At 48.0% G+C, this 18,586-nt stretch overlaps 2 protein-coding genes across 2 annotated transcripts; one reads left to right on the plus strand and one right to left on the minus strand.

Annotated features, from left to right (window-relative positions):
- Positions 1-570: 570 nt before the first annotated feature.
- On the plus strand, positions 571-9,944 carry TRIM25 (tripartite motif containing 25). The gene is made up of 9 exons (XM_066566046.1): positions 571-1,205; positions 2,265-2,360; positions 2,791-3,024; positions 3,498-3,669; positions 4,142-4,219; positions 4,603-4,671; positions 5,348-5,374; positions 5,701-5,790; positions 6,451-9,944. The coding sequence occupies exons 1-9, from the start codon at positions 585-587 to the stop codon at positions 6,981-6,983; spliced, it is 1,920 nt and encodes a 639-aa protein (XP_066422143.1). The 5' UTR covers positions 571-584; the 3' UTR covers positions 6,984-9,944.
- A 294-nt stretch (positions 9,945-10,238) lies between these two features.
- On the minus strand, positions 10,239-16,048 carry LOC136566763 (meteorin-like protein). Its single transcript, XM_066566049.1, has 3 exons — positions 15,687-16,048; positions 15,308-15,367; positions 10,239-12,866 (listed from the first exon to the last, which is right to left on the minus strand). Exons 1-3 carry the CDS (start codon positions 16,018-16,020, stop codon positions 12,550-12,552), a joined length of 711 nt encoding a protein of 236 aa, XP_066422146.1. The 5' UTR covers positions 16,021-16,048; the 3' UTR covers positions 10,239-12,549.
- Between the last annotated feature and the right edge of the window lie 2,538 nt (positions 16,049-18,586).

Consider the following 18,586-nt stretch of genomic DNA (forward strand, 5'->3'; position numbering starts at 1 on the left):
ACATTGCACTGATATCACTTGTTGCAAACAGATTATTTTTAAAGTCCTTTCAAACCCAATGAGTCCGTAGAATCTCCAGCATCCAGGTTACCCTCAGCTCGGAGCAGCTGGGGCGGTGCTCGGGGGGATTTGGGGTTCACACCCTGCCTGAGCCCCGGGCGGACAGCGCTGGTCTGTCCCGAGTTCTCTTGAGCCGCCCCGGCGGGGAGCGGGGCGGGCAGCGCGGGTGGCACCGCACCCAAACGCCCCCGGAACCGACCCCGAGGCCTCCGGGCACCGCCGGGTGACGCAGCCCCGACCCCGGCTCGGAGCCCCCGGCCCGGCCCGGCCCGGCCCGGCCCGGTCCGCCCGCAGCCCCGCGGGTCCCGTCCCCGCCCCGGGGTCCCGTTCCGCAGGGCAGAGCCCCCGCATCCCGGGGCTGCCCGGCTCCCACATGGGCGGGCGCCTCAGGGTTCGTCCCCTGGCTGCCGCCCCTCCCGTCGGGGCGGGGATCGGACACGTAATTTTCCGGAAAGCCCCAGCCATAGTTTCGTTTCTCGGATCCCAGATTTCTTTCGGTCCTTGGGACAGCTGCGGACGGGGCGATGGCGGCGCTGGAGTCGGAGCCGGGCCTGTCGGGGCTGGAGGAGGAGCTCACCTGCTCCATCTGCCTCTGCCTCTTCAGCAGCCCCGTGACGGTGCCCTGCGGGCACAACTTCTGCGCCTCCTGCCTGGAGCTCACCTGGGCCGGCCTCACGGGGGGCTTCAGCTGCCCGCAGTGCCGGGCCACCTTCGCGGGCCGCCCGCAGCTGCAGAAGAACACGGTGCTGTGCCGGGTGGTGGAGCAGCTCCAGGGCCGCTCCGGGGCCAAGGGCGAGGAAGAGGAGGAGAATGAAGATGGGGATGGGGAGGTGGGGGGGTGCTGGGCGGAGGAGCCCCCCGTGTTCTGCGACAGCTGCCAGGAGGCGCCGGCCGTGCAGACCTGCCTGACCTGCACCGCGTCCTTCTGCGTCGAGCACCTGCGGCCGCACCGCGACAGCCCCGCCTTCCGCGACCACCAGCTCTGCCCGACCGTGCGCGACCTGCAGCTGCGCAAGTGCCCCCAGCACAACAGGCTCTTCGAGTTCTTCTGCGGCAAGCACGGCGTCTGCATCTGCTCCCTCTGCCTGCTCGGGCACAAGCTGTGCCCCACCAGCCCCTTGGAGCAGGCAAAAGCCTCTGCCCAGGTGAGCAGCCGGGCTGGGCGGGGGTGGCCGATGGCCCCCGGGGCTGGAACCCCCTCCCAAGGGCACCCCGGGGCGCCCCTTGGCTCCCTCGGTGCCGGGGGAGCCGCTCTGGAGTGCGGGGAGGAGGCCGGAACAAGCCGTCGATTGTAAATCTCGTGTCTGGCACTGGTGAACAGTTATCTGCCCTCCAACATGTGCTCAGGCACGTCCCCAGAGCCATTCCTCTCGTTTTCCTCGTCTCTCCAAGATGTTGCTCAAGAGCAGGGGCCTGGGAAGGCGCTGTCAGGGAGCTGCATTGTCTGGGCTGGGCTCAGCAGTGAGGCCTCCCATATTCTGTGGCGTCACCCAGAACTCTGAGCCTCCTCTGCTGCCCTGCTCCCTGCCAGGGCTTGGCACTGCCTGAGGGGCCGACAGTCCGCTGCAGATATAAGAATTAAGAAGAATTATAAAGCTATATAAAGCTATCCTAGACCTCAAGTGTGTAGATGAAAGACAGAAGGAGGTTCACAGAGTAAAAGGGAAGGAAGCCTGGCCTTCAAATTTTCCAGCACAGCTGAAAATCAGTGTGCATGAGTAAAGTATGCTGAAAAGGTTTAGGTGGTCAAACTCCCATCTGTTCAGTTGGTGTGTACACAGCTTAGCTGCAGAATTTAGCCCTGACTGAATTTAGCAGAATCTTCAACTAAAGGAACAGGTAAATCACATCTGAGGGAGAACGTTCTCAAAAGGAGTGGGGTGAGCAGTAGCATCAATTTAGTGCTGGAAGTCCAACCTGAGAGCTAATAACATTTATTCTTAGCATGGGAAGTGCTGTGCTGATGAAAGCAGCGGGTCCTTTGCGAAGGGACTGTCTGCAATGGTATCCTGCTCTTGGGAGAGGTGGGGAGGGTGTGGGTGCCACAAGCCACACATGTGCAGGATGATACTTTTACACCCCCTAAGGTTCAAGGGAAGGTAGGTTTTAAGCTGAGAGTAATAAATGCTTACAAGAGTATTTAAATCTGAGAGCAGACATGACAACTGCTTCTCTGAAATGCTTTCTGGTCTCTCCTGTTGCAGTCACTGCTGAAGAAAAAACTTGCGGAGCTGCATAACCAGAGTGAAAGAACTGCCCGGGCAATGAGCACGGTGAAAACAAAACAGAGCCAATCTGCTGTAAGTGGGGAACTGCTCAGAGTGCTCTCAGGTTGCCTGGCACCCGCTGGCCACTGCATGGTGTTGGTCATTGTACCCTTGTGACAAGGGCTGTGGTGCTGAGGCTGCATTGGCAGGAGAAGGTGTTACTAGGAAGAAACAGAAAAGAGGAGTTTTGGCAGGGCCAGGCAGCTGTGTGGGAGATGGGAGTGAACCTGGCACTGCTCAAGGTTTTACACCCTCGCGTGAGGGTGACACTGAGAATGGGCTCCATTCCTTGTCAGTGAAGGAATTTTCTTTCCAAACCACATAGAAATTGACAGCTCTTCTGCTTGTTTCAAGGAAAAGAAGCCCACGTTTCTCAGAGGCTTTCATTTGGTAGCACTTAAGAGTATCTTGTTTATAAACTGTTCTTTTGAAATCAGTGCCTATCTGTTCTTGTCTGCCCCAGGAGACAGCTTCAAGAAAGAAGGAATTGATCAGAAATGAGTTTTCAGAAGTTAAAGCTGTAATTGAAGAAAGAGAAAATGAGATCATGAAAGCAATTACAGAGGAAGAAAAGAGAGTTTGGAATAAGTTTGATTATATTTACAGTGTTCTGGGAAATAAGAAGAACGAAATTCAGTCTCTGAAAGATCAGATTGAGATGGCACTGACTGAAAGTGATGATATTCTCTTTTTGAAGGTAATGTGTCATTTAAGTGTGAATCCAGTTCTTCATTCTAGAATGCAGAATGACAAAAAACCTGCTGTGGCCTTGCTCTCCAGAGACTTCCAGTCAAATGGAAATGCGGTGGTGTGCAAGAACCTGCTATCAAAGGATGTCCTGAAAAGTACACAAATATCAGTGAAAGAATGCTGAAGGGGTGTCTGGTAACTGTCCCAGTTCAGCCACAGCCTCTGCCACAGGCAGAGGGGTCACTGGGCAGGAGTCACCTCTGTGAGGTGTGGCAGCTCTGTGCTGGGACCTGGTCATTGGTTACCAGTGGGAATTAATGTGTCTGAGCTGCTGCTGGAATTTTGCCATGAGCTGTGTCTGACTGTGGCCTTTGTTCCCTTGAATTTGAGATGAATGCACAAACTGCATCCCATTTAAAGTAAGTTGGTTGTATTTTTCTCTGTGTGCTACACAAGGTGGTCTCTCATTTGCCGTTTCAGAGAGCAACAGCACTGCAACGAACATCAACAAAAGAGGCTTTTGTTCCTGTAGTTGAAATGGACCAAAATGTGATGCATTCCACTTACCAGTCTGCCATTACCCTCAAAGACATAGTGAAACTTTCAATAATTCAGAGTCAGGAGAAAAAAGAAGAAGGTACCACGTCACTGGGTAAATTGGCATTTTCTACTTTTGCTTTGAGCTGAAATGAGGGATCTTTCCAATCCAAATACAATTTTTTAAAAGAGTGCAACAAATACAGTTGCTTAATATAAATTGTGTCTTCCAATCTCTGCAGTGCTCCATTTCCACACAAAAACATCACAGTCTGGGCTAAATTGGAAGACAAAATGTGCCAGTGTTTCTTCACTATTATCTGTACTTGGATAAGCTGATGAGTATCATGATATTACACCCTTCTGGCACAGCTCAGCCTTTCTTCCTTGGAGTAATTTATGGTGTAACTATGTAGCAGGGTTGGATGTGGTTAGGATGTGGATTTGAGGCAGATTGGAAAGGCTTTAGAGTGACAGGACTCCACCTGCCATAAGGCAGGAAAGATGGATAAGATGGAAAAATGTCCTCACTAATGCATGAGTGTTCCTGACCATACAAACCATAATGTAAATTATCACCATTGCAGCCAAACCTGTGAAAATTCAGATCCCTTCAGCAGCTCATCCAAGCAAAGCCGCTGTTGGAAAAAAGCCTCGCGGACCACGTAAGTGCTATAGAACACCATCCTGTCCCAGCTATGGCCTCACTGTTAAATAGGAGTTGAGGCAGTTACCTAAGAGCTGTTTGCTGTGGTGGTGATGCAGTGATGAGCTGCACCTTGGCACAGGGAAGGGAGGGTGCTTTGGGGTATTTGGGGATGCATGCCTTGTGAGCTGGACAGGTGAACTGCACAGGTACACAGCTGCATCAGCTGTAGTGGTGTCAGTGTGGGCTGTAAAGCAAAGCAGAGCCTCTCCACCCTCTTGTTGGTGCAGTTTTTTTTTTTAATTTGTGCCAAACACCTTTTGGTTTGTTTGATAGATTTGTATGTGTTGAGTTCTGCTTAGGATCTGTTCATGTTCTGGTTTTTTTCTTCCTCCCTCACAGACCAGACCCTCAAAGAGAAAACTGTTCCCCCAGCTCAAAACACTTCACAGGGGGAGACAGATACCACCAGTAAGTGGGGATAAAAGGAGCCTTACTCAAACATTTTGCTGCCTCCAGTCTAGGGCTGGGGTGATGGTCTTTGTGGCAGGTTATACTGGGGCCTTTAAGTTCTGTTTTGTCCAGATACCAGAATTAATGGGCACTGTAGCCTGTTTGGTTGATCTTCCATGTTTTCTTTTTGACATAAATATAAGTGTTAAGAAGCAGCTTCTGTTACTTCCAGGGAGTTCTTGACACATGGTCCAAGTGCTGGGTGTGGGGCAGTCAGGGGGTGTGCTGGGGAAGCAGGACTGCAGTGGAGCTGCAGCTCCTGTTGCTGCACTGAAAGCTCTGTGGTAAAGAGGAAAGGAATAGTCAGTGTTCCTCACGGGAACAGGAGCATTCCACGTGCCTGGACACACTGCTCCTGGAGGGGAGATCAAGCTCCTTCCAGGCTTATGACCCTGTGAAATAGGAAGCAAATGGAAGGTTGTGCTTGATGTGCAGCTTTCCAGTGTGAGGGTATTTGTACTTGTATTCCAGTGTGAGGGTATTTGTATTTGTCCAGCTTCAGCCTGCTGGACTCTCTGTACTGCTGCAGTTTCAGGAGAGCCATGGTGATGATATTACAGCTGACACAGTCTTACCAGTGGCTCTTGCCTCCCAGAAGAACTCACAGTTTACTTTTTTCTTTTTCCCCCTTCAGAAGAGAAAAAGAAAGCTGCTAAAGTTGGTGAGTCCAAACTTTCATCATGTGTATTATAATTTTCATTGACTGCTCTTAAAATGATAAGATAGTCTTTAGTGTTTGTGTATTGAAAAAAAGTTCAGCTCTTGCTGGGCCAATGTGGGAGCAATCAAACACTGAGAGAAGCTGTCCAGAGAGTGGGATTTTTAAAACTTGACATGACAGTGAACAGCGTGGGCTAATATTGAAGTTAACCCTGCATGGAGCAGGAGGCTAAACCAGATCAGCTCCAGCCTGAGTGTCTGATGGGGTGTTAAACATGTGAGGGCTCTTCCCAGCTGGCCAAACTCTCTGTTCTTCTGTTGACACAGCACCACCCACCACACCAACTGCCCCAGCTGCTGCTGCTAAAGTGCTGATTGACAGCTTCCTGAAGAAACCCAGAGAGGAGCTCTTGCAGTGTAAGACACCCAACATTGCACTTCTTAAAGATGAACCTTGCTCTTGTCGTACTGGTGCTATGTGTCCTCTCTATTGTCCTGACAAAATTACATCTGAGGGGTTTTGTTAGCTTAATAGGTTGTTAAAAATGAAGGAAATTTCTGGAGAAAAAGAGGGGCAGGAGGTTCTTTTGCTGGATGAATCAAATTAATCTTCAGCACCTGTGAATCTTTATGAAGATAAATGAAGTTTTTTAAGTAAGGATCTTGGTTTCCCCCCAAAAGACAGCATTAGGGTAGCCTGGAAACACATTGTAATGCACTGGATTGTTTTAAAATAAAATGCAGGCTTTCATGTGAGCCCATGATGGCTTGTTAAGATGCTATACAACATGGCATACCTTTTGCTGCCAGATCAGCCATTGCCTTTTTTTGGGGTGTTTGGGTGATAAAGGGATCCTGTGAGGCTGCAGGAAGGAAGAAAACTCTCCCTCCATTTGCCTGTTGTGTGACATTGAGCTGCAGTTGAACCCAGCAGTTTGCACTGTAGCCCTAAGAGCTGGCTGTGCTGAGGAGGAGAGCAGAGCTGGCAGATACACATGGCAGCAAGTGCTGAGGTGGGACAGGATAAACAGAAGTGCTTTGTTCTTCAGCACCTCCGAGTGACTCTTGTCATTGCAGATGCTGCCAACATCACCCTGGATTACAACACGGCCCACAACACCATGGTTCTGGCTGAGAACTACACCAGGATGTCCATCTCAGACACCTTCCCAGGCCACAAGCACCACCCTCAGCGCTTCACCGATTACCGCCAGGTGCTGGGCTTCCAGTGCTTCAAGAGGGGCATCCACTACTGGGAGGTGGAGCTGCAGCAGAGCAGCTTCTGCGGCCTCGGCGTCTGCTACGGCAGCATGGAGCGCCAGGGCCCCCAGAGCCGCCTGGGCAGGAACAGCAAATCCTGGTGCATCGAGTGGCTCAACTCCAGATTGTCCTCCTGGCACAACGACGTGGAAAAGATCCTGCCCAACACAAAGGCTACCAAGATCGGGGTGCTGCTCCACTGCGATGGGGGCTTTCTGATTTTCATGGCAGTGGGGGAGAAGAATAACCTGATCTATAAATTCAAAGCGCAGTTCACTGAAGCCTTGTACCCAGCCTTCTGGCTGTTCTCCAGTGATGCTGTTCTCTCTCTCTGTCACATGAAAGAGTAAGGTCTGGTATCTCAGTTTAGTTAATTTACAGCACAGATAATCTGTCTCAAAGATTAATTATTTGACAGCAAAATTATCATCTCTTTTAAGCAGTTTAGAAAATCTGCCAATTCTTTGGTCTGAATTGCTAAAGCCTTTAGATAGTGATTTAGCAAAATGTTGGTGATGGTACAAACTACAAGAGTTTGCAAAGGTCTTGATTGCCCTGAAATCAAAGTTATGATGCAAATCCTTGTTAAATATATTCAGTGGCGCCTGTGGCTTCTGTGGTTTCCTGTAAAGGAGCAACAGCATTAATATGTTCATGGGTAACAATGACCCCTTTGAGAAAGAAACAGGAAGAATTCCTTGACAAATTCAAGCTTTGAGGGAGGTCTCACTGTTGCCTTTTGGCCTGTGCACAGACTGTTGTCCATACAGGTGTTCTCAGTGTAGGACTCCACCAGATGCTACAGAAAGAGCTGTTGAAATCCCTAAGTTCAGGCTGTAAGTTATAAAAGCCACTATGACATATCTCATCAGAATGGAACTGCAGAGACTTCTAGAATTGATGGGAAATAAATGGTATTAGAATCACCAGGAAACAAATGGCATCAGCCCAGACACTGGGGATACAGCAGAGAGTTGTCAGGAAGACATCCTGCAGAGCAGTGGTGTGCATCCTGTGGTGAAGATTGTGGGATGAAGCATTCTGTGTCATCTTCTGACCCAAAACATGCCTCACATCTTTACGCTGAAGGCTCTTCAGTGCTGGGTTTTTGTGTGTGCTGAGGAGTTCAGAGGGTCCATTCCTGCTCTCAGGTTCTCCTGTTCTAATGGTTTTCCTCTTTATGAGGTGGGATATTCTCTGCTGGTGTATCTTTTGTTGTTCAGGTGGTAGAAACTGGATTTCTTGCATGTTTTTGGGACTCCAGTTTGAGGAGTCTCAAGACAGAGTGCAAGTACTTGGAAAATGGTTCCTCTCTGCTGGTTCCTCTCTGCATGAAGCCTGTGGGCAGACAGGGTGAGTCTTTTGACATACAGGCAATTAGAACAAAGGAGAGTATACATCCATTCTTCCTGGGATGGATTTTTAATTCTCCTGGTGTTCTTTGGGTTGTGGTATGTCTTCAGAAGTTCTCACCAGGTACAGAGAAATCTGTACTTCTTCCTTACAACTTTAAAACAGTCTGTAGGCAATCAAGGTGTTTGGATCTCATAGGGTCTGTACTTTGTTGCTGCCTCTGGACTTTTGTGCCGGCTTTTATTTCTTGTGGCCCATGGGAAGCTCACACGAGAGCCTTCCTGGACTTGGATTTCTAAAACTGCCCTTACAGGACTTGGTGAAATAGAACACAAAGCCACTGCTGGCAGTTTGGCAGGGAATTGTTAGAAGGCTTAAAAGAACCTCTGTGACTACACTCCACATTAGCCAAAGTGCTTTGGAGAGAGGCTTTCAGGAATTCAGGCTTGGTGTCTATTTTTACTTGGTTTGTAAACTCTTAGTACTTTGTCAAGGATAGCACAAGTCTCATTTCTTCCAATTTTTTGGTCAGAATAGGATATGGATTGGATGGTGGATGTGAAAGTGCCATGGCTGTCTTTGGAGCAGTTCTGCTCTCTGAAGGGTCTCCCCCTTTCCAAAGCACAGTCAGCACTAAAACTCCCAGCCTGAGCAGAATGCTGCAAAAGGTGCAGAAGGAAGGAGGCTGTGTCCTGCTGGGAGCCAGGAATGGGTGACAAACTGGGTTTTCCGCCCTTCCGGTTTTTCAGCAGTGAAAGATAAGAGCAGTTCCCTCTGAGAAATCCTTTTGCTCCTTAGCTGTGCCCAGGGCTGCAGATGCACTCAGCAGCGTGCTGAAGGAGTTCTCTGTCCCCTTGGTTGTGGGCAAAAACGTGCTCCAGCAGTCTGTGCAGTGGAGAAAGTCCCCATCCTCTGTTCCCTGCTTCTTGACTTTAAAGAGGTGTCAGTGCTGGCCTCTGAGTCTGTGGCCATGGTCTGGAGGGACACCCAGACAAAGTCAAGAGCAGCTTCTATTCTGCCTTGTTGGACAGAGTGGGATCCTTGGCATGGGACACTGGTGTAGGACCAAGCATGTGGAACACATGAGGTGTCCTGCATTTCCAGGCAGCGAAACAAGCCTTCTACTGGGCCCCTGATCCTCTGTTCTCTTTCTTTTGTGCTATGAATGACTAGAAGTCATAGAGTGAAGTTCTGTTAATTTGGAATTCACAGAATCACAGAATGTTCTGAGTTGGAAGGGATTCACAAGGATCCCTGAGTCCAGCTCTTGAGTGAATGATCCATATGGGGATGGAAATGGGGACCTTGGCATTACTGGGACCAATCTCTGGGCATCTGAGAAATCTTTTGGTTAGCTTCAGGTCTCTTGCATTTTTTGGAACATTAGTGTGATATAACTTTAATAACTAATAATAAATATTAGTGTGTTTAGGAGAAATACTAATTACTGCATGATAAATGATCATTTTAAAGCCTACCTGTAAGAGCTGCACTGGTTTTAAATAAGGCATTTATAGGAGCACATATTTTATTGGTAATTCTATTTTTAGTATTAAAATGAAAGCAACTTAGTCTAGAAAAAGAACTAATTCTGGTGTTAACACCATGAGAATGTGCATTGGTTTGCATTTTAATACACAAATTAGAGTAAATCAAAAAAACAGTTGCTGAATGAAAATAAATGAATATTTACTCTTTTCTTCAGTTAAAAGCATCAGTAAAGCAGTGTACTTAGAAAAAGATACGCAGTTATAAACCTGTTGATTATACTGATATATCAGCCCTGTACTTCAGTCTGTATAATGTGTGTTATTGTTTGTAGCTGTGCCAGCCACACACAGGCAGGGCCACCACCATGGCCTTTGTGCCACCTGGTCCCTGTGCCTGTGCCCACTCCAGGGGCTGGATGGTGGTCTGGTGATGGCTTGAATTCAATAAAAACTCACAGTAAACCCTAACTCTGGATGTTTTGTTCTCTGCTCAGGGTGGAAGCAGGGAGGGAGGCAGAAGTGAAGACACCACAAAAGCTCTTCTAGGGCATCACTCACTGGGCTGTGGGGAGTTGGGGAAGGGGCAGGCAGAGCTGTGGTGTCCTCTGGACTGGTCCTGAACTGCCTCCTTCCCACATCCATGATCAGTGACGCTGCCTCCTCACTGGGAATGAGGAGATCATCCTTCCTAGGAAACAAAACTGGAGACTGTGGTGGTGTTCACAGGGGTCCCAGGACGAGGGAAGAGATGAGAATCTTGACTCCATGTTTCAGAAGGCTGATTTATTATTTTATGATATATATTATATTAAAAGAAAATGATATATTAAAACTATACTAAAGAATAGAAGAAAGTATTTCTTCAGAAGGCTAGAAAGGAAAGGAATGGAATGATAATAAAATCTTGTGACTACTCCCAGCCTTGACACAGGTGGCTGTCATTGTTCATCAAGTAAAAACAATTTCACATGCTGGGTAAACAATTCTCCAAATCACATTCCAAAGCAGCAAAACATGGAGAAGCTGAAGCTTCTCAGGAGAAAAGATCCTGGCAAAAGGATTTTTCATAAAATATGTCTGTGTCAGGAGGCAACCAGGCACAACCATGGTCATCAGCTGGGGGAAGTTGGACAATTAAAGACACAGTGTGGAATTGCTCTAAAAAGCCTTGGGTGAGATCCAGCATCTGCCAGCCTAACTTACACCTGGAAGCAGCAAGAAGTGATGATTCCTGATGATTTCACCCAGTGAAATTGCAAGCTGCTGCCTCCCCGCATGGTCAGTGGAAAACAATTCATCAGGGAGCTGCTCTGGTGCCTCAACAGATTTAAAAATCAGCCCAAACAAAGCATCCATGGAGCAAGTTGAACATTTCCACCTCAAGTTCTCCAAGTGAGTTGGGCTGAGGAAGGTTTTGGGGAAGGAAATCTCTGAAGAGTTTGCAGACTCACAGTGTTGAGCAGTGTGATAGGTACTACAGAAACCAAGGGGGGGAAAATCCTCATCTTCACTATTTGTCCCGTGCTGTCCCTGGGACCAGGAGGTCAATTAGGTCTGCCAGAACTTTGCCTCAGTTTCCAAAGACAGATAAAGAGATATTTTAAGCCTGTGTAAGCTTGACTATGACTACAGCCAGAGGCCTGAGCAGTACTGAGGCCCCAGGGAAGTCAGCATGATCATATTCACACAAGGTCTGTTTTCTTCCTTGCTAATGGCATTTGCTCCTGATTTAGCTTTGTGAATACTTTTTCACAGCAAAAAAGAACAACCAACTTAGACTCCAGATCAAACTGTGAATATATGTAAAAATGTTTATCAAGACATTCCCCATTTTAGTAAAATTGTCTTGGTTAGTGTTTAACAATTTATATTTCTGTACCCAGGCCTCTGACTCCTTCCCATTTCTTCCCCCCTTTCCTAATTCCCTCCCAATTAAGTGGCTGCTACTTCTCAAATAATCAATGTCAGTTAAAAACATGTCACAGTGTGGTCATTGTATGACTTCCATTCAAAGCTCATGTCATTTAGACTTTCATTGGCAGCTATTTTGTCCCATAAAAAAGTTCAAGACAGCAATTTGTGAATCTTGCTCAGCCAAGTAGAACTGTGGAAAAGAGGAGTCATTCCAAAAGTCAATTAATTGTGGCCTGTCAGAGTTCTCCTCATTCAGTTTTCTCCAGGCCCTCACATCTGTCAGCCCCGTGTTGCCCAGGCTGCAATCAGCTGCCATTACATGGGAATAATGGGTTTATTCACACCATTTATTGGCTTCTGTGTGGTAGACACATTTGTATATCATTTTACGGTGTAGCAATTCCATTTACATAAAATACGGGCAATTGTGTGAGTCTGGCTAAAGCACTAAGGGAGGGTGGGAGGAGCCACCAATCAAATAATAAAAGCTAATTGAAAAGAGGCAGATAATTTAGGTGAAAATATCATCATGAGCAATTCTTGATCCTAAATTAGTTCAACAGAACTTTAAGGAGGCAACTTAGTTGCATTTTGTTTGTGCTGGTATTAAACTCCCTAATTTTTTCAATGTCAGAAAAGAACATGCACTTTTTACAGCACCTACATTCCATTTTAAAAATCAAGTAATTCTTGGTGAAGAAAGGGCTTTTTTTGCTTTTGAGGTAGTTTTTTCCTCCCAGGTTAGAGAGGGTTTTCACATTTGCCTTTAAAGGAAGAGAAATCAAGCAGAGAATGGGGAGGGGAGAAAAATACCTAAAGAAAAAGCACATAACATTTACATAGAGCAAGAGATGTTAGAGAGACTTTTCTAGTACTGAGCACAGGCTGCTTTCTAACCTTCCCCAACAGACTCTTTCCAAAATCCAGAGTTATTTTGTGAGGCAAAGAAAATGTAATGAATGTAATGAAATGATGAAAGAGAAATTAATGTGAATTTAAAAAGTCAGTTCACAGGGCTCACAGAGCCATTATTCTTCAGGAAATCCTCCAGGTCCCAGTTTGGATGGAATTGTTAACTTTAGTCCTTGGTTTTACCTCTGCTCCAGATTCAGTACCCAAAGATTGGGCTGAAGGTTTTCAACTCTCAGTGTCTCTCATGTCAGTTGAGCTCAAACTCACAGGGGTTGGCTCCCCTTTCTCTGGCAGCCTGGTAAACCAGCATGAAATCCTTGAGCCGAGGGGCACAGCCCAGCCAGGCTTCCCCAAAGTGTTCATTCCCAGTGAAGAGGAAATCTCCCCCTCCCTTCTTCACCTGGCACTGCAGGAGGGTTCGGATGGGGCCTCGCCACTCCCCACTCCCTTCCTCCTGCTGGAAAATCTGGTTTTTCTGCCTGTAGACCTTCTGGGCTCTGACATCCACCTGGGACATGTGGTTCTCTGAGTCGTGGGAGACACCTCGGATGGATCCTTTTACCACTGGATGTGAAGGAGACAGGAGGTGGTTATGGAGCAGCAGGAGAACAGTGCAGGTACTATGAACTCATGGAATGAAAGAACTGAGAGCAGCTTTGCTGGGCAGTTTTGACACCTACCACCTGCACATGGACACATTTCTGAGCTTACATTGCATCCTTTGCCCAGGGGATCCCCATGCAGCTCTGCTACATCCTTGGAATTGTGCTTTATGACTGCTCAAACCAGCTACACCAGGGAAAAAAGCTTGATAATGCAAAGTAGTGGAGGATAAAAAAGCACATGACAAGAGGTCAGCTCAGGGATTAATTTTTTTCAGTCTGTGTTCCAAGACTACGACTACCACAGATGCCTCCTGCCTGACTCCAGGGGACTCTGGAGCTTTTCCTTTCACAGCACTAACAGAGGCTGATCCAAGAAGAATCAAAATATTATTTGGCCAGAAAAAAATGAGAGCTTGTTAAATGTTTTTAATTTAAACATTTAGTGGGATTTTTCCCTCTCAAAAGACAATGTCATCCATCCACCAAAAGACACTTTGGGAGATGATGAACAACACTAAAACTCTTAAAGCGACTTTATTTAAAGCCTTATTTAAAAATCACTTTGCATACATGTACCTTCTTCTCCCAGAAGGATTCTAGCTGGAATGAAAGCATAAGAAGCCATTGCCTCTGTTTGAAAGCATTCTTTGCATCCATCATATGGAGAATGAAGCATCCCATCTGACAGGTGTTTGTTGTCCTGAAGCCACCTTTATCATTGTCACTGCCCCCATTTTCCACAACAATCAATTATTCTTCTACTAATTAATTTCAATCCCACATCCATGAAGGCTCAGAAACATTCACCATTTGAGAGGTTACAAAACCACCCTCCTGCCACTAAACTCTTTCACTCTTATACAGAAAACTCAACAATCCAAGATGCAGAAAAACCTTATCTCAGAAATTTTCAAGAACTTCCTCATTCATTTAGATTTCCAAGAGAATCCAGAATTTTGTGTAACAGATGTCTCTGCTCTCTGTCTTCCTCTTTGTGTGACCATTTTTAATCAGATGCAGTCAAGTCTATTGACAAGCTATAATGCCCTTGTTCCTGGTGCTCCAGGCTGCTCCTGCACTGCTCGGGGGGCAGTGGCTGCAGACCCCCATGCTCAGGACAACCATAAAGCCCACATTCACTGCAGTGTCGTTTACACTTTCATTAGCAGCTATTTTCTCTAATCAAAACAGCTGATGAGAGCGATTTGTGAGCGGCAGGGCAAGGAAGTCAGGCCATAAACAGAGTCAGTTCAAAGGGCTGTTCCTTCTGGGCTGTGGCTGCTGTGAGTGTCCCCTTTGTGTGCCCGGGCCCCCACATCTGTCAGTCTCCACTGGGGACAGCGCTGGCTTGGGAACCGCACCTTCCTCCAGGACAGACAACAACCCCAACAGGGCTGGATGGCACCGCTTAGTTCAGAAGAAGAATAAAAATTACCAGTCCTTCCTTCCTCCAGGACAGAAAATGGGCTGGATAGCACCAGTTAGTTCAGAAGAATAAAAATTACCAGATGTGGAGCACTCTTAAGGAAGCATGCTTTGCACTGGTTTTGTATTTGCACCGTGATGCTGGTGCCGGATTTTAAAAGCTTTAAAGTATGGTGAGCCCTGGTGGGAAAGCAGTGATTTGGTGAGGTTTTTAAATGTTGAATACAGAGTTTGTAGTTTTATGTCTTTATGCAGGTACATTTACAGCAATAGAATTGTGGCTATGTGGAGAGGTAACTCTACAGCTTTAGCTATTTGAGCTAATCAAAGAGGTACAAATCTGCGTGTGGAAAAATGTGGCAATAAAATGAACAAATTACAATTGAAAGAAAAAAATCTATTGCATTAGAGAGAAAATAGAATTTTTTTAATGTATTATCAGATGACTATATCTTATTATTTCTTTTCTTATGAACTAATAACTGTGCTGTTCTCTCATAAGGGATGAAACCTAACCAGGATGTCACTGGAAGAAAGTTTAAATCACATGAAATCTTTAGCTAAGTTGCAAACAACTCACTGCCTCTACAATAAAAAACTGGGGAGTGTCAAACTGGGGAGAGAGAAGGCAGATTCATAACTGGGATAAAAAAAATACAGAGAGAGGGAATAAAAATGACCACACCAAGCATGTTCAACCTGAGTGTACATCTACACACGTGAATCAGCTACACCTGTGAGCATTACTCACAGTTCAGTTTTAGTTCATAACCTTTCTGCCTGCAGGAAATTAGGACCTTGGCAGCAAAGCTTCTCCCTTCTGGGTTTCACTTGGTGTCCCCCCATTCATATTCTTTTCCACAGTTTCTTTCCCAGATCAGAGAGCACAGCCATGTTATTTTAAGAAAAACAGCAAATAAATCCAAATAATCAATATCAATTAAAGGCAGAATGACTCCTCTTTAGTCAGCTTACCAAAATCACTGCTGCAGATGGCCATAAGGAGTTCCATGTTGTCACAAGGACGGCACATAGCTGGAAAAAACAGAGCAGTTACTGTAACACTCTAGTACATCCCATTGCAAAAGGACTGGTGAATTCAGAGGGGAAATGGGGCAGAACAACCACCTTGAAGAGCACTGTGATCAGATGCAAACCAAAATTCTTGTTATGCAAATACACCACAGCAAAGCAATAGGCGCAGAGGATGTTCTCAGCGAGGGCACTGCGGGGCAGAAGGGCCTCCTTGGCAATGCCAGAGCAGCCTCTGTCACCAGGCATCCAGGCATGCACCAGCTCAGTGGCACCAGCTGCCACCTTAGATCTGCCCAGCAGTGGAGCCCCTGTTCTTTACCTTCAGCCAGGGCCATCTTTTTGAAGTCGGGGCCGGCCGTGCTCTGCTTGCCCAGCAGCTCGTACTGGAAGCTGGCGGTGCGGCGGCTGATGTCCCTGTGCGGGCTGGCCTGCAGGAACAGGGCCACTCGCTGCGGGCTCTGGGCACTGAAGCAGGACACGTGGCGGGGCCGAGGCCCCTCTGCCTCGCCCACCACCAGGTGCAGCTGCCCAGCACGTTCCACGTAGATGCTGGCGCCCTGGAAGTCGCTGGAGGGTTTGATGCAGAGCGTGGTGTGCTGGGCGCCGGCCACGTTGGGCTCCAGCAGCACACGCAGGGCTCGGGCCGGGTACATCCACTCCAGGGAGCCCTCGGTGCAGCGCAGGTGAACCTGCTCCACAGCACGGGAACGGGGCTCCCGGCCCAAACCACTGCAGGAAACAGCACTGTCAGTAACGGGGAGGGGAGGGGAAGCCACTGCACCACGCACCATCTGGACATCCAGATCTTATTCCTAACTCTCCTAATGACCCTTAAATTGGTTTCCTCCGGCTGGACTGGGTACCTTCTCTCCCACCCCTCGGATCTGAACTGCAGCACCACACAGGAGCCATAGAGGACAGGGAATGCTCACAGCTGGGTGCATGGGAAGGAGCCTCAGTCCCTTTCACCAAATCCATGCTTGAATGTCTGCAGCACCCAGAGAAATGTCAGAGGGCAATTTCTCACTGCTAAATAGCTCAAAACTTTTCCTTGTGGTATAACTGGCCACTGCTCAGCTGTCCAGAAAAACCCACCTGCAAGTGCATGGATGGGGGTGAGAGCCACTGACTCGCAGCAGGAGCTGCACAGCAATGTTATGCCTGAAAAATTTGGTTTAAAGATCTACTTTCTAGAATTACTTTTAATATTTCCAATATAAACTCATCAAGACAATGTTTTTGATAAAAAGGGTGGTGCTGGCCCTGTTCCTGAGCTCTCGCTCAAGCCTGTGCAACTCCACTGCCTTCAGAACAGTTACTTTTGCTGAGGTCACTTATGAAAGTCAAATCCCTACCAGCATAATTAGTTAAAAGAAAAGTAAAAAGGCAACAAAAGACAGTGGGAAAGGATGTAATATTTGAGAATATCGAGAACATTTGTGGCCTATTTCCCTGCCGGTGACTGAAGTAAACCCAGCAGCACGGCGGCACCGCAGCTCCCTCCCCGCGATCCCGGATCCCGCTGCCCCCGGGCCCGGCCGTGCTCACCCACCTGCCCCTCCAGCTGCAGCGGTCGGCGCTGCCCGGCCGGGATCCCCCTGCCAGCAGCAGCAGCAGCAGCGGCAGCAGCAGGGCCGGCAGCCCGGGCGAGCCCCGCTCCGTGGCCATGGGCCGGCGGCTCGGCCGGGCGCGGGCCGGGCTTTAAGGGCGGCGGGAGGGAAAGGGGTGGGCTGGGGGTCGGGGGGCGGCGGCCGCGCCTGGCACCGACCCCTTCCCCCTTCCCCCTTCCCCCTTCCCCCTTCCCGCGGGGAGAGCCCCCCAGCGCTGGGGACAGCAGGGACACCCCGCCGTCACCCTTCCCTCTGCCCACCGCTGTCCCCTTCGCCCCGGCCGGGCAGCCCCCCTTTGTCTCTGAAATATTTCGAAGTGATTAATAACAGTTACTCATCGCGGTGTAGGAACAAACAAAAATCGTGTCAACATAATCAAAGCGAATTTTGAATGAATGATGGAAATTCAATAGTTTTAACTTCTGCTTTCATGATTATCTTTCAGGGGTCCGTGCACAAAAAAAGCTCCGGGGCCCACGATTATCATGCTAAAAGCCGGGCTGTGCCTGCCAATAATTAGATTTCTATATGCATTGCCCTTTCCATATTTTCAATGAACGACATGGGGAGATGCTCTTTTGCAGGTCTGGGAGAGCGAGGCTCTTTTCTGCAGCTCTTAAGCGTGGAATCGGGATTTCGCGGCCGGGCGGGGACAATGGCGCTCGGCACGGCTGGGTGGCACATCCCGGGATCCGCAGGGCATTGTTCGCACGCAGCGCCCGCGGTCACCGGGACCCTCCGGCCATCTGTTCCCTTGCGGTTACCAGCGTGTTCTCACATTGCCCACAGATGCACAGGCAGGGGCTGCCTGCAGCCCTTCTGCAAGGAGGGATTTTCCCGAAGAGGAAAAAAAAATTGTTAGAGGAGATACCCTGAAACCAGAGCTTTAGTCCTCAAGTGGCTGATACCAGACTCCTTGAATCCTACTTCGACCCACTTTACTGTTCATTCACAAAAACTTTGAATTTTTACTGTTATTATCAAAAACAGAAACAATCTCAATCTTGACTTGCACTTTGCTAATGTCCCGTGTTCTTCCCCACACATGCCTGTGCTATGACTCCTTGCATAATTTTTGGCTAAAATTTGGCTCACGTGGGTGCTCTGCATAGCTCCAGCAATTCTAAAAACATTTAAAGATGCATCAAACCTTGATGGTTATTAGCATTAGTGCCAGTGATCCTGAAAGCTCTGTGAAACTATTGTCTTACTCATCTAAGAAAAAACCTGCTGAATATCTATGCTCTGACCCCATCCTGAATGGGAAACAACACACAAATAGTCTTTAAAAGGTTTGATTGTGGCATAATACAAGAGCTGAGAGGCCAGAGCCCTTCTCTCTTTTGTGCAAATGAGACCAGGGAACAGAGGAGAGGACTTGGGGAGGGAACTGACACTATGATAAAGTGGCCCCACAGGAGGATTTATTCACTTCCAAAGGCCCAAACGAACCCATCTGCTGCCATCAGGGGAAAGCATTGAGCCACTTGATCCCTGAACGTCTCCCGGCAGCAGCGTTTCCCCTCGCTGGGGAAAGCCCCGTGGGAGTTTTGCTGATTTGCTCTCAGCAGCACCTCCTGCCCCATCTCCAGTTTCTACTGATACCAAA

This window comes from Molothrus aeneus, chromosome 26, assembly GCF_037042795.1.
Source record: "Molothrus aeneus isolate 106 chromosome 26, BPBGC_Maene_1.0, whole genome shotgun sequence".
Lineage (NCBI taxonomy): Eukaryota > Metazoa > Chordata > Aves > Passeriformes > Icteridae > Molothrus > Molothrus aeneus.